General features: G+C 40.1%; 1 protein-coding gene across 9 annotated transcripts in view; it reads right to left on the minus strand.

Annotated features, from left to right (window-relative positions):
• The window catches only part of UGGT1 (UDP-glucose glycoprotein glucosyltransferase 1), a 116,544-nt gene that overhangs the window by 36,699 nt on the left and 64,558 nt on the right, over nt 1-15,287 (minus strand). For 8 of the 9 annotated variants that reach the window (XM_073360120.2, XM_073360118.1, XM_073360117.1 and 5 more), the window contains 11 exons: nt 14,375-14,494; nt 13,443-13,528; nt 12,885-13,020; nt 11,815-11,946; nt 9,094-9,258; nt 8,742-8,862; nt 7,671-7,769; nt 4,351-4,374; nt 3,721-3,815; nt 1,656-1,862; nt 503-634 (listed from right to left, as the gene is read on the minus strand). In XM_073360120.2, the coding sequence (XP_073216221.1) occupies nt 503-634; nt 1,656-1,862; nt 3,721-3,815; nt 4,351-4,374; nt 7,671-7,769; nt 8,742-8,862; nt 9,094-9,258; nt 11,815-11,946; nt 12,885-13,020; nt 13,443-13,528; nt 14,375-14,494 (1,317 nt within the window). The remainder of the gene's footprint in view (nt 1-502; nt 635-1,655; nt 1,863-3,720; nt 3,816-4,350; nt 4,375-7,670; nt 7,770-8,741; nt 8,863-9,093; nt 9,259-11,814; nt 11,947-12,884; nt 13,021-13,442; nt 13,529-14,374; nt 14,495-15,287) is intronic. The other variant, XM_073360116.1, reaches the window with a different exon arrangement.

Genomic DNA, 15,287 nt, shown 5'->3' on the forward strand with positions numbered 1-15,287 from the left:
TGAAAAAAAACCAATGCTCAGCGGCACCTGTTTTGGTTTGTTGTTATAGTTGTTTGAAGTCAGGAGAAAAAAAAAATTAATTGCTTTGGACAAAAGGGTTTCATTGTTTGGAGTGGAATTTTACAGTGAAATGATTTATTTAAAAAGTTGAATAGTGGAAGGTGCTGGATGCGGAGCTCTGGGCACTGACAGCAGCAACACAACTTTGTCACGCTGCCCAATGCATCTGCCGCAGCCTTGAATTGGAGTTAGCCTCTCTGGGGTAAGAGGCCTTTGTGCTTCAAGTTGTGCTAGTCAAAACTGACATTTTTGTTACTTGGACATTTGTCCAGTTGAAACTGTATTGAGAGCAGCCACTAATTTCACACGTAAACAGCCATCAGATGGTAACAACCTTTGGCTACAGTCAACATCGCATTCCTAGATCCCCATTGTCACTTAAGTTTTCCTTATTTGCTACATATTGAATATGTCTGTCTCCCAGTCTGGGAAGTGAGCTCACCCTTCCATTGCTGATCACTGCCCTCTGTCCTTTCTGCAACTTAAGAACATCCCTGCAGTACATGGCATGAGACAGTATAAAATCCACTTTGGGGGATTCAAAGGCCTCTTTAAAAGTATTGACATCCATGCCCTGAAAGAAAAAAAGAAAACATATTCTCACTGAAATGGGAACCGTAATAGAGACTCTGCATAAATGCCCTGTGATAGATAGACACTACTTGTTAAACTGTCTTATCAAGTTTTTACAAACCTCTTCATAGTTTGCTACAACCTAGCCCACAAACCCTTTCTCTCTTTATTCCCTTTCTCCTGTTCTCTGTTTGAGCCCTGGCCTCTTTATGTCCTTTTCAAACAATCAGTCTCACCACTTTTGACGTGAAAGCCTTGTCGTCTGCCATTCCTGCTACTTGGAATAGTGGTAATGAATTTCTTTATCCTTAATGACTTGGTATCACTTTTTCAAGTTTAATTTGAAAACATTTTCTCCTTTTCCTGTACTTATTAAGTGACACCATCAAACTGAAATGTAGCTAATTTCAGAAAGTGACTCAGCAATAGTTTCAGGTACTACCCTGCCTGGAAGCCCCATTGCTAATTTTTGCAGTTCTAAAAATCATATTTTCTTATTCTTCTAATATTTTCTCTTCCCTTCTGTTGTTTGAAGAATTCATATGCACTGAAAATGGAAACTGAATATGCAAAATAGGTTAACAAATGCACAAAGTAATTAAATTGAAAAACAGTGGGACTGTCATTCCTCAGTCCTTTCTGACCTTATAATAGGAGGGTTTAATTTTAACTATTGCTTTCTGTCTTGTATGTAATGATCTAAAGCATTTTTGGGATGCAATTTTTAAAAAAGAAAATCTAAACAATGTTTTTACTAGACTTGCACAGAAAAATACTTGCACAGTATTTTTTTAAAAATCAAGACCCCACTGGGTTTCAAAGCCATAAAAATAAAGTAAATAATCCTCTCTCAATTGTGAAACCATGCTGAGTTTGGTGAAATTAACCCATTAAGGACAAGAATTTGAATTTTTGTGTGAGCATACTGCATCAAGAGTTACAATCTGCATTTACGCTAAGAAGTTCATCACAAGAGCTAGCAAAGCATCCCACCACCGGTAAAAGCCATCACAAGTACTTACACCAACCGCAAATTCTGTGATGTCAGCTCCTGCTTCCAGTGCCTTTGCTGTCTCTTCTTTAGCCATTTTAGTGATGAAGTTCTTGGCACTGTTTGACGTTTGTGTCTGTAAAGCTGCCCATATGGCCCTGGTGATGATTGTGTTCTTGTTGGTTGGATCTTCACTAGGGTTATTAATCATGCTAATTCGGACATGATTACTGGATTTCTGTGTTTTAATAAAGTGCTAGTTAGAACGCATTTAGAATTCTAGTCTGTTTTTAGATAAGTGGGATAAATCCGTTATAATAAAAAGCAAAAGAAAACTGTTCTGTATTGCCTAATGGGAAATATTGAATCCAAATCAGGAAGTCAGCGGCTCAAAGCTAACAAGACTAATGATAATGAACGACTTTAAGCTAACTTATTTATTATTTGCATAGCACCAGCATGCTTAGAATATTAGAGAAGTATGAAGCCAAGGTTCCTGCCACAAAGAGCTTACAATCCAAATACTAAATAGATCCCAAAGCACAGTGCAAACCAATTGCCACACATTGTGTGTCTGCTTTGTACTATTGCCTTGCTTTATACTGAAGTATAGCCACGGCAGGAATGAAACCTGGCAATACTACGTGACTATTTTGGACAAAAACATGAAAAATATATTTTCCACTCTTAAAGGATAATTTAGGTAGGTAGAATGTAGTTACTAAAGCTGAAATTTAGCCAGGACAAACAGGAGTTAACACTCTACTTTTACAACAAGCACTGTAGGGTATTAATGAGCCCAAGGGGTCAAGACCTTAAAGCTGGCATGTCAGGTGGCACCACGCCTGCCCACCTGACACCCTTGTATGGCACTGGTTCAAATACTGAGAGGGAACAGCACCCCCTATACAACAACATCATCAACATCATTTCCCACAGCATCTGTTTTCTTTTAGAGAGTAATGATCCAGCCTGAGCATGACAAGACCTGACAAAATCCCAGCTTTAGGTGGCATGGCTGCAGAAATTCAAAGTACTTGCCAGACACTTGCAACTTATTTAGAAGCCAGAAAAATTTAAATGGCTAAAGAAAGAAAATTGGCCATGCTGTTTTATTACATGACCCACAACTATGTAGTATTAAATACAAAATCTAAGTTAATACAGAAACGGTATCAAGAGAATAAGTGAACAGTAGTCAAGAAATTCAAAGGCACGATTCCCACCACAACTATAACAAACCTCCCCTCCCTGATTCCCGGTTTGTATTGAATTATTATGTAGTCATAACTAGAACCCTTACTGAGTATTGGCAACATGTCTGAGTTAGTTAAAATGGTAAGTTTCTTAATATGTTAAAGCGCTCAATTGTCACAATGCAGGAACTGATTTTTTTTCTCACTCTTGAAAAAGAAAATTCAGCCACTTGCAGGACAAGGTGTAAGGCTTATCTGTTTACTCAGGCTTTTGCCTGAGGAGGGAATTGGAGAGAGACATTAAAGTAGCACTCTGAGCAAAATTCGTATTTCTCAAGTGTGTTTTATTGTGGAGTGTACAGGTTAATGTCCAGAGATTGAAAGGGACAAAGAAAAAAAGAGAAAAAAAAAAGTAATTATACAATTCTGATATTTATTTGAATGTGTAATTTATTTTGTGAGCAGGTACTGCATTGAAATACATAAGAATTATTTTGTCCAAAACACTGGAAGAGAAAAATTCCTCTGTTACAATCCGTGCAAATGAGAGACAAAAAGCAGAGGTTATGGTACAATGCTCACATGCATGCTCAAGTCAAAACACAGCAGTGTCACTCTAATATTAGGTCTGTCAGCCTGAACTCTGTCCATTATTATTTGCATTAGGGTAAGTGCCTACAGGCCTCAACTGAGATTGGATGCCCGATTGTGCTAGGCCCCATACAAAACATATGGTAAGAAAGAGTCCCTACCACCAAAAAGCTCACAATATAGACAGAAAAGACAGACAGACGGTGGAAGGGGAAATGTTGGAAGAGAGAGGAGAAGGGAATCCCAGTCCAGTGCTCTAGCCACTGAACCACACTGCCTCACCTTTTAAGTTGAAATGCTACCACCTACCTGATGTTTGATAGCATCATATAACAATTGTCTCCCAGAAGGTTTATCAAAATCTCCAACAATCCAAAAAGTAACTGGTCTAACAAAAGAATCATCTGTAGAAGAATAAAAATGCAACACTTGGGGAAAAAAGGCAGCTTCTGAATATTATCACATTGGCATTATACTGCGAAATGCACACGTGCAGAGGTTTGACAAAAGTAAAGGGCCATAAAGAAAGATGCAGATAAGTTAAGCAGTGAGACTTATATGTATCATGAAAAGTGGTATTATTATTGATTTTCTTACTTAACAGATTGAAGGGACATGCATCATTATGCTTCTAAACTGAATTATTATTTGACTACTTGGTAAATTTAAAAATTATAAAGGAACCTAAGAACCTGCAAGTAACCTATACTTTCTCACTAGGGTAAAAACATGCTTTTTTCACCCTTCTTTAAGTGGTAGCTTACAGAATCAGTTTTGTACTAAGAGATATTATAAAAAAATCAAACACATGCATCAGACAATTTTTCGATTACCTGCAGGTTCTAGGCCAGCATTATACAAATATCAGAAAGTCCCCAAAGAACCTAAACATATTGAAGTAATAACCCAAGAAAGAGAAAGTGCTAAAGTTTGAGTTACCATAGATCTCCTTGGAGGACATTCCTGGACACAAATAAAAAGGAAAGAATGGAATAAAAGGTAAATGTCATTACTAATTTCTATAACAACCGCCACGAGTATCAAGGAGCTAGCTGTATAGCATAGTATACGCAGGGATCATGTTACTCAGCTGCTAAAATTGAGAGTAAATGAGCAAGCATTGTTTGCCAGCAACACTACATAAAGACTTGGGTTTTGTTTTGTTTAAATTAGTGCAAAATATTATATCCAATAGTGACCTTACTACAGAATTTGAGGAAGGCACTGGAGCCAAAACTCCTGTTTTTGGAAGTTGCAGCATATTATGATCTAGATGTGGCCAGCTATTGCTTTTATGTCTCACTTAGGGAACGTCTACACAGCAGATGTGAGGGTAATTCCCAGCTCAGCTGGACATACACATTCTAGCTCCGCTCAAGTTAGAGTGCTAAAAATAGCAGTATGAAAATGAGAGGCAGCTCAGTCTAACCGCCTGAGCATGCATCCAGGAGGTCAGGTGGGATTGTACTCAAGTGACTAGCCTGAGCTGCCACCCATGCCCCCACGGCTATGCTGATGTTTTTAACATGCTAACTCAAGCAGAGCTAGCACTTTCATGTCTACCTGAGCTGGGAATCACCTTCGTAGCTGCTGTGTAGATACCCTTAGTATGAGTTCAGTACCATTGCAGAGGGAAGAATACTAACTGGTGATTCAGCAAAACCTAGGCTTTTCCACTATTTAGAAAAAGAAACATGCCACATTACAGCCAAAAGCTGTAAATTAAGCAGAGGCAGCTCAAAAAAAACATGCCTCCATAAGAAGGAGTTCAGTTAGGGGCTGAGATCAGCAGACAACAGGAAGTGGATACTATGTGAAGCTAAACAGATCTGAAGAAATTCTAGCTGTGAAGGGGCAACTGGTCCTCCAGCTTGTTAGTAAATATTCATGCTGTCATCCACTTTCCACAGAAATGTCTGCTTCTGTGCTGATCTACAATAGAAAAGGTACTTTCAAATGAGAGTTTGGAGATGTATTGTCTATTTTAAGTGCTACAAAGAAAAATAAGGAACAGCTCTAATTGGCTGCACATGAACAAAGAACAGAGGACAGGGAGTGAGGGAAACATTTACAGCACTACAGGAAAGAGGCAATGCCTGGGGACAATGTCAGGAGAAACTAGAAAAAGAGTCACTTAAAGAACAACATGAGTAGTCCCAAAGATACGAAGGGGGGGGGGGGAATAAAATAAAAAAATCAAGTATTGGTGAGTCAGGAAGTTTAAATAACCAAGATGGGAACATACGAAGGGCTGATTATGAACTTTTCATGTCAGGGACCATATCTGTTTGTGTGTGTTTGTACATCATGTAGTACAATGAGGTCCTAATCTTAACAGGGGTTTTTGACTACAACTGTAATATAATACAATATTTGACGACGCAGTTCATGGACGAAGCGCAAGAATTGCAAGATCAGACCAGATAAATGGTCAGTCTGATTACTGGACAATTACGCAAACTTCTGAAGCTCAGGCAACTATCCTTTAGTTTAGGTCACAAAGCAGAGGCTCCTGATCCCTTGTTCATTTTTATTTTAGGCAATGTAACTGCAGATTATATTTTTTCATAAGGACAGCTAATCCTGTTCTATATACATCTAGGCTGTTTGACTCAAGAATCTCACATGGCAGTTAGATCCATTGGTTAATTGCCCTTCTAATGAGTTGCACGTTTTCACTTGGAATACTGTGTTCAGTTCTGGTCAGCACATCTTCAAAATCTGACTTTAGTAGAGATGAGAGTGCTCAGCACTTCGCAGGATTGGGCCTATGTTAGCATAAGTACACCAGAAATACAGTGCTGCTGGCTACATTTTAGTCATGGGTATTTTTAGTAAAACACATGGACAGGTCATGGGCAGTGAACAAAAATTCACGGCCTGTGACCTGTCCATGACTTGTACTATATACCCCTGACTAAATCTTGGGTGGGGGCAGCCTGTGAGTGCCATGGGCGCTGGGGGAGGGGTGGCCCAGGTGCTGGTCCGGGGGCACCGCGGGTGCTGGGGGGCAGCCCGGAACCCCTGCGGGTGCTGGAGAGGGGGCAGGAGGCAGCACACAGCCTGGGACCCCTGCAGGTGCTGGGGAGGGGGAGGGGAGGAGTAGAGGGGGTGTTGGTGGTACTGGCAGACTCCCTACCTGGCTCCACGTCTCCCCGGAAGCGGCAACATTCCCCTCCCTCAGCTCCTAGGTGAAGGCGTGGCCAGGCAGCTCTGCGCACTGTCTCTGCCTGCAGGCACTGCCCCCGTAGCTCCCATTGGCCATGGTTGCCAACCAATGGGAGCTGCGGAGCTGGCACTCAAGGCAGAGGCAGCACGCAGAGCTGCCTGGCCACACCTCCACCTAGGAGCTGAGGGAGTGGGATGTTGCCACTTCTGGGGAGTCCCCTCAAGGTAAGCGCTGTCCAGAACCCTCCCCGCGTCCCGTTCCCCAACCTCCTCCCACCCCCACACCCAAACTCCTGCTGCTGTGGGGGGGTGGGGAGGAGGAGGAGGTGCGGTGGCCCAAGACTGCCCCAGCAGCAGCTGGTGCGACTGGCTCAGGGGCTGCTCGAGCTGCTCAAGTGGACCCCAGGCCAGGCGCACCAGCCACTGCAGAAGTCATGGAGGTCACAGAAAGGCACTGTCTTCCGTGACAAACTTGCAGCCTTAATCATAGAAGGTTACAGGTGGTTCAGGAGGGACAGGAGAGGAAGACCCAGGGAAAAAGGAGGGCAAGTAATTCTATATATCTGAGAAGGATGTTAGTGACTGATTCTCTTTACCAAAGAGCTCCGTTACTATGGTGGCAAGGCCATACAGGAACCTTGAGAAACTGATGGCCTCTAAGAGAATCCACCAACTCACTGCCTAGTCTCTGAATCTGCTCTCTGCCTTACTACTCCCACTTCATCTTTTACAGTCTCTTGGCTTGCACCTACTATGCTGTTACCCATGCCTGACAGTCCCATTTCCTGCCAAGCCTCAACCTCTTCCTGCCTTCAAAGCAGTTCTGACAAAAGGCTTTCCTTTGATGTTCTCCTCACCAGTGTTCTCCTTATTCTTCCTTCCCTGAAAAGATCCTCTCTTCAAATAAGATTGCTTTTCTGCCCTTAAGTGTTTACAGTCTGTTTGTAAAGCTCTGGCTAAGTAGATTGTGTTATTAAAATTTACATCGCTGAACTGCCCCAGAGGTCCCAATCAGGATCAAGACTTAGTTGTATTAGGAGCTTCACAAATACAGAAGTAGATTTCAGTTTATAATTTATCATGATTATTACCTTTCTTTGTTAAGTAGGTCATACTATTGGCTACAGCAGCTGTTTTATCTTTGGAATTCAAGACAGTAAATCTAGCATAATCATCCACAAAAAAGTTATCTGCAGGAAAAAGATAAAATATTAGGTGCAGAAACTGACAATACCATTAGAAGAAATAAATCTATAACATTCACTGATATTTAAGCCACACATTACCCTAATATCTTGACGCTGTTTTTGCATTTGATTTCTGCTGTTTATGGCTAATATATCAATGAATGTTACTGTTACAAGACACACCAAAACCAACATATCATTCTCACGATGCAAAGTTCAACTGAAATCAGTAGTGCAATGTCCCATTCAATTCAACTGCATCTCTGTGTAAAGAAATATGTATTTAAAATCCATTGTGTTACTACTCTCCAAACCATTCAAGATAGATCACACATGTGCATCTGTAACTGTATTATTATTCTACATAATCTTTCTGCATGGAGTGCATCTGAGGAAGTGAGCTGTAGCTCACGAAAGCTTATGCTCTAATAAATTGGTTAGTCTCTAAGGTGCCACATGTACTCCTTTTCTTTTTGCGAATACAGACTAACACGGCTGTTACTCTGAAATCTGCATGGAGTATAACTGTTTAATATTTTAACCATGCGAAGTTTCACCGAAATGTGTGCTATAGCAAATCCTAAGTATTTCAAGGAGACTTCATCAGTTTCTGTTCAAGTGGGGTTTAGGATAGAGCGGAACTGACTGATTTGTTTCACATAGTACAGGACTATCAGTCTTGGCTTTTGCTAGTGTTGTTAATGTCTCAATTTTATGAGTCACTAAATTCCCCTAAAAAAGGTAGAAGGAAAAAAATAGAAAATGCATAACTACTATGAAAAATCTGACATAGATATAAATGTTTATGCTGTTACTGGGCACAGCCTGACTCCCTTAGCACCAAGTGGGCTGGAATCTCTCCTCTTATACTATTAATAATACATTTTGAAACTGTGCATTCCACTGGGAAATTCCAATTCTTGTAAATAAATATTTGTACAGATTGGGTTTATTGCAGTTGAAAGTGTCCCTTACTCATGGCAGTTAGATCTAGGTACTCTCTGTCAGACATCAAGATCCTTGAGTTGATTCTTGGAACAACATTAGGCTGGTTCATGGTATATTCAACCACATCTTGATCACTGGACAATTCACCCTGAAGGAAAGAAGGAAGAAAAGCTGCTGCATAAGCTACTGTTTTTACAAACACATTTTTATTAAAAAGCTTGAAAACAAAGTAATCATGTCACTTAAGATGGCTGGTGATCTTGCTTTAAGATTGATTTTTTATTATTATTATTATTTTTTTTTTTTAAAGGCGCTTGCTTGCTCAGCTTTCAGAAAGCTAGGTCTCCCCTTGAAATCCCAGTTTAGAATCATCACATACCAAGTACACAGCTCTCTGGAAGAGGCTGGTGGTTTCCAGGATTTTTTGCATTGTTACAGTTTCTAGATCATCAGGATCCAGCTGCTCTTTTTGAAAAGGCATTCCATTAAACAGCACAATAGGTAGAGGGCCCACTCCTGTCTGCTCATAGTACCCTCTGCCTTCCTGATATAAAAGGAAAGAACAAACATAAGTACATTATCTCATTACTGCATAGAAGAATTATGGCCTTCACTGTAACATACTCTAACTCCGCTGAAATCTTTATTTCTTTATATCATCAAATAATAAAACAACTTGCCAACCACTTGTTCCTTAAACCAGTACCAGGAATTTATTATTTATTGTGCATGAGGGTAGAAAAGGCAGAATTTTAAAAGCTACATATAAATGGTTACATATGTGCATTTGAGCCAAAATCTCATGTAGAACTAATGACAAGAAGAGACGCACACTACGAAGTCCATGTATAAATCAGTTCAACAGTGATGGCAGATGTGACAGAGCAAAGCCTTTTAAAAACACAGTTCTTCGCAATTCTATGAAAAGAAATTAGCAGGTATTTATTGTTAAGACAACAAGTCTCTCCATTGCATGTAACCATCTTATGGTTCATTTTTATTATATTCAGTAATCTAAAAGCTAATTCAGTACTGTGACCTTAGAACCCCTCAATACCAACTGGCAAGGGGGTTCCAAGAATATCCTGATCCTGATATGTACATTCTGGTTCACAAATGAATATCACGTGTGGTCTTAAATGAAAGCCAGGGTCATGCTGGGCATTAATATTATTGTAATGTAAGTACAGATACTATGTAAGGAGCTGTGTGTATACACTGAAAATGTGTGCCTAAAGTCTGTATAAAGGCAGAGATGACAAACAGGTTTTTTGCCAGAAATATGGGGGCAGTATACTCACGTCTCTATCAACATGTAAACTAAGCATTGTACGACAACACAATAGAAGCCCAATTTACATACAAAGTCAAGGGCGGGGGGGAGAATGTGAAATCAACAGGGAGGCAGCACAGTGGACAATAAGCTAGAAGGGGTTACCGTGACACTGGGTTACAGATAAACTTTGGAGGGTATAAGGTGAAGGCAAGGAAGATACACCTTTATCCTGCACCTAAGTAGTAATCAGAAGTGTGATTACATTAATTAAAGCAGGATCACAAGCTGTCCTGGCTGAAACTTGGGGTGAGATAAACTTCTTTAGACAGAAAGTTAACCTGTTAAAGTTAGTCTCTAGAAATCATGTTACTGTTTTATTTTATATGTAACCCTTTTGTTTCCATTATCCTTTCTCTGGTATCCTGAACCTTTGATAATAAATGTATGTGATTTTCACTATAAATATATCTCAGTGCTGAGCTGAATCATTCAAGTTGGTGTGTACACTGTTCCCTTAAGGACAGCAGACCCAATATTACTGTGAGTGTCCAGTGAAGAAGACGCTAGACACTTCAGGGGAATAGCTCTAAGGGGCATGGGATTTACCTATTTTGTTAGCCTGTAAGGCAAAGTAAGGCCCAAAGGAGATTGTTTGGGTGGCTAACAGGCTGGTGGTGTTAGGGAGCGGACACCCAGTTAGGCACAAGCAAGCGTCTCTCTCACTGGAGCAAAGTGAGTAACAAGGTGACACTCAAGCCTGGGTACGCTGAGAACTGTCACGAAATGTCACTGTCACTCCCCAAAATAGGATCTTCTCTATGCAATACCCTCAGCATTGCCAGACAGAGCAGATATTTACCAAAACCATCTTAGTGTTTCATCCCTTTATAACAGGCTTATTAAGGTTAAAAGTTAGGACATTGTATCCTTTGAGCAGACGATCTCACAACTTTTAACATTTGGCCACAGTCTCTGGTATCAGGTAAAACCACTCGTAATGATCCCTTCAGCGGTTTTCTCTCTCTGTCTCTCCAAACCTTTCAGGGATTAACCCTTTTGTACATAAAAGGGCTTTGTTTGAACATCCAAGTCAAGTAATTAAGTATTTTATGGGAGGGGGGAAAAAGTTCAATGGGTCAGGAGCACAAAGTTCAATAGGGATACAAGAGCAGCCCAGTTTCATGCCCTAGCCTGATTTATCATCATCATCTCTGCACTCAAGTTTCAGATAGGAACTGGGTATGGGCTTCCTTTCCTTTATCACCTTCCTCCCCAATGCTTCTACTTTAAGCCTAAGAACTTTCAAAGCACCATTCCAACCTGCCCAAAGAGGCATCCCAAATATGGAGATTGGCTGATACCATGTACTAGTTTTAGGGCAATCTTCCCAGCATGCAGCATGAATTACTCGGGATAAGCCATCAGAGCACGTTACAGGATGGGATAGGGGAAGAAATCTACCCACATCCCAGAATATGGGTTGAAGCAGCCTCCATGGTCCTAGTGTTCCTTGTTCGGGTAGAGGAAGGAAGCCTAGAGGATCTACATATCAGCAGAGCCTCTCAGTCTTACCCCAATTTCTAGAGTTACTGCACACAGGGAGGCCCCACCAGACCTGGGTTCCTCAGCATGCTAGGTTCCTCCTCAAATCTTGCCCCTCTACAGTGAAATAGCACCAGTTTGATTGCCGAAGGGCTCTCTGCCTCAGCACAAGGAGGGGTGGGATTTGCCCTCTCAGTATACTGGCTGAAATCATATTCGGTAAATGGTGTATTAAACAGTGAACTACCAGGATAACAATGCTTTATCTCACAAAATTCTTACCTTCCTGTTTTGATCATAAACAGAATCAATCCCCAGAATACTGTTCACTTCTACATAAGGATACTGCTTCTCGAGAACACTAACCACATGTTCAACCTGCAGCTGATCGCCAGTTTTTACTTTGTTATATATCTGTGGAGGGGGATACAAATGCAGATTTATAGCCATGACTGATTTTTCCCTCTTTCCCAAACATAACGTATCTGCTATATTCCAGCTTCTAATATAGAACATATATGGCAACTTAGTTATTGTGTATGATAATAGACTATATACAAATACAAGCCAAATGATAAACATGCTAGTCTTGAAAATTAGCCTATGCCATGCCTCAATATAAGAGTTCTTATGCTGAGAAGACTATTGCTGTATTCCCTAACCTCGATATTGCCCAAATCAAAAGGGCCGCATGTTTTTCTGCAGAATAGTCCCAGGATTTTTGCTTACAGCCATGATCTAGGAGGTTGACATTCCCCTTGTAAATTAGAAAACATCTTCGTTTTACCTTTTTTAGCATGCTAGATATTACTTCTTTGATTTGCAGCTAATCATTAGTATATCAAAACAAATTGGAGGAAGAACAAAGCAAAGTTTTCAAGCCACTAGCAATTTAACTGAATTAAAAAATTGTGCATCTTGTAACCATTTTAAGATAACATGATTGAACACTGTAAGCTGCAAGTGAAAATGAGTTTGCTTTTCTCATCCTAGTACTCATCACAAAATTATCTGGCAGGATTGGCAGTCTCTACTAAAGACAAGCCAAGAACTACAATACTAAGTGACATAGCAGGCTAGAACTGAGATGCGTGGGCAGAACTAGGGAATGGGAGGTAGGGTGACACAGAAAACTTGCACAGTGCTGTCAATTCTATTTGATCCTTGTTTTCATTATCAAAAATTTTACCCACAAAATTTTAAAAGAGAAAAAGCGTTTGAAGTGCACTTCATCAGATACTAGAGATTCAGAGTTGCAAACAACACAGATTTCTCTTATTACCTATTATCCCATGAACATAGACAGTCTCTCTCATACATCAGATATTAAACATGTATTTATGAACACTTACAGATATAACAGTCTGGAAGGCATAATTATTATCCACTTCTTGCGCAACGTAATTAAATGCTCTAAGAAGGGCAACCCCAGCATCTTGTAGCCCATCAACGTCTTCTAAGTCATTAACCACAAAGACCAGACCAATTCTGTAAAGAAAACAAGCCCAAAGAACATGAGCCTGTAATGCAAATAAAATCTTAGTGAAGATTTTAGTTGCATAACAAATAATGCAGAATAGCCAATGATTATAAAGATCTTAAGCAAGGGTTCTTGCTAGGTATGTTAATAAGCAGACTTGAATAACTCTGGTTCAGGGACCCTACAGAACATTCCCCAAGGTTCACCCACTCAAATCCCTTCATGTCTTCATCATTTTGCCCTCCTTTTTCCTACTGTTTCTTGCTTTCTCTGTTTTCTTTTGTTTTGTTGGAGGGATTGGCTTTCCTGAGCCACTTTTAACTGTTGAAAGTTTGTACAACATCCCAGGTGGCTAATGATGAACACTTTGTAATAATCATGAAAGCAACAAAAGCTAAACTAATGCCCTCCCATAAAAATGTAGCATTACCTCAATGGGATGTGGTTGCTGAAGAACATCTCCGCCACATTAAGCAATTCTGCTGTACTCTCATGGGAAGGATCCACTATAAGAACCTTTGGGTAATTACAAAATAAAAGTATTTACATGAGTTTGTTACATTAGAAGGCCAAAACAGTGGGTCATGGTTAAGAGAACAGGTTTATTCATGTTTCACTGCAGAGGTATTATTATTGACATTTTACCCACTGTGGCACAAACAGACGAAGTGATTTCATAGAATTTCAGGGTTGGAAGGGACCTCAGGAGGTCATCTAGTCCAACCCCCTGCTCAAAGGAGGGCCAATCCCCAATTTTTTTTTTTCCCCAGATCCCTAAATGGCCCCCTCAAGGACTGAACTCACAACCCTGGGTTTAGCAGGCCAATGCTCAAACCACTGAGCTATCCCTCTCCATTTCCCTAGGGTCTCAAATGAAGTTTATGATAGAACAGGGAACTGAACATGATTTTCCTGAGTGTCAGCCCAGTGTCATTCTGCAAGGTGTTCCAGGTGAGTTTAACTTTCTACATGTGGCAAAGTGATATTCCAATGATAAGTTCAAGAAACCTCATTAGCCCATCCTCAGATATTATCAGGTCATGAAACGGGCATGCACACAACTGCATACTCACCCCATTCATAGAAAAGCATTGTTACAATAATTAATAGATTTTCAGATCCAAAGGGATCATTATGATCATCTAGTCTAACCTCATGCATAATTTACACACAGGGAATTCACCCAGTGATTCTGGCATCTAACCCATAATTTTTGGTTGAGTTTGAGCTTTTCTCTTAGAAAAACACCCAGCCTCAGTTTAAAATGTTCAAGTGATGGAGAATTCACCACACTTGTATGAAAGTAGTTCCAATGCTTAAATTTCCCTCACTATTATTATTTCTAATCAGGTTATTACTTACAAAGTTGTGGAAGTTTTTTCTGATTTGTCGGATTACTCCAGGAAAGGTGGGGCGCAGCAATTCCTGCACACTGGAAGGCCAGGAATTGTACCTGCTGTCAATTTCAAGGTTGTTGATCCACTAAGAAAAATAAATAATTGCTCGGTAAACTAATATAACCTGCAATTAGTTAATGTGAGACATTTGAAATAACGTAAAACAAACATTGCATTTAAGCACTCTAGTTTAATAAAATCTGATTAGGCCTGAAAAACACCAATTGAATTTGATCTGTTAGAAGTAAAATTATGAATCTGTTTTCCCCACTGTTACCATGTCTTCTACCATGCACAATTTCAGATTTTCACTCCTCTTAGCATTTCCATTTTTTTCCTATACAGTGCTGCAAGGCCTCACCAAAAGACACGACAATGGGAGGAACACAAATGTGAAAGAAAAAGCAATAAAGGTCCAGCCTGAAGGAAAGTAACAGCAGAGAAGTATTTGATGTTTTTGATCTTTTAAAACAAAAGTTAAATATAATTAATATTGCTCCACAGTGCTGCACAAAGCTGTGAATAGTATATTAATGATTTCTGATTCTAGAGACTACCTAATCAAAGGCCGGAAAGTCTTTACTACATGATGGCGTATAACTCATTTCTCAGGTATTAAAATGAGGCTGTATCAACCCTCTGATTTTTGGGAGGTGGGTTTTTGGACGATCCATTTTTCATCACATCACTTTGTGATGCACAATCTGTCTCTTTGCTAGTTTTTGTAGCTTGGGTTAGTCTCCCATTTAAGTTCCTGCAACAAAAATCTTACTAAATATACAGTGCCTCTAATATTTCCCTTCACTTGTTTCTTATGTCTCTATACAGTAACAGGAGCACCACCTTAGGAGTTATACAGCATTTCTTAGCTGGCCAGT

This window comes from Lepidochelys kempii, chromosome 9, assembly GCF_965140285.1.
Source record: "Lepidochelys kempii isolate rLepKem1 chromosome 9, rLepKem1.hap1, whole genome shotgun sequence".
Taxonomy (NCBI): Eukaryota; Metazoa; Chordata; order Testudines; family Cheloniidae; genus Lepidochelys; species Lepidochelys kempii.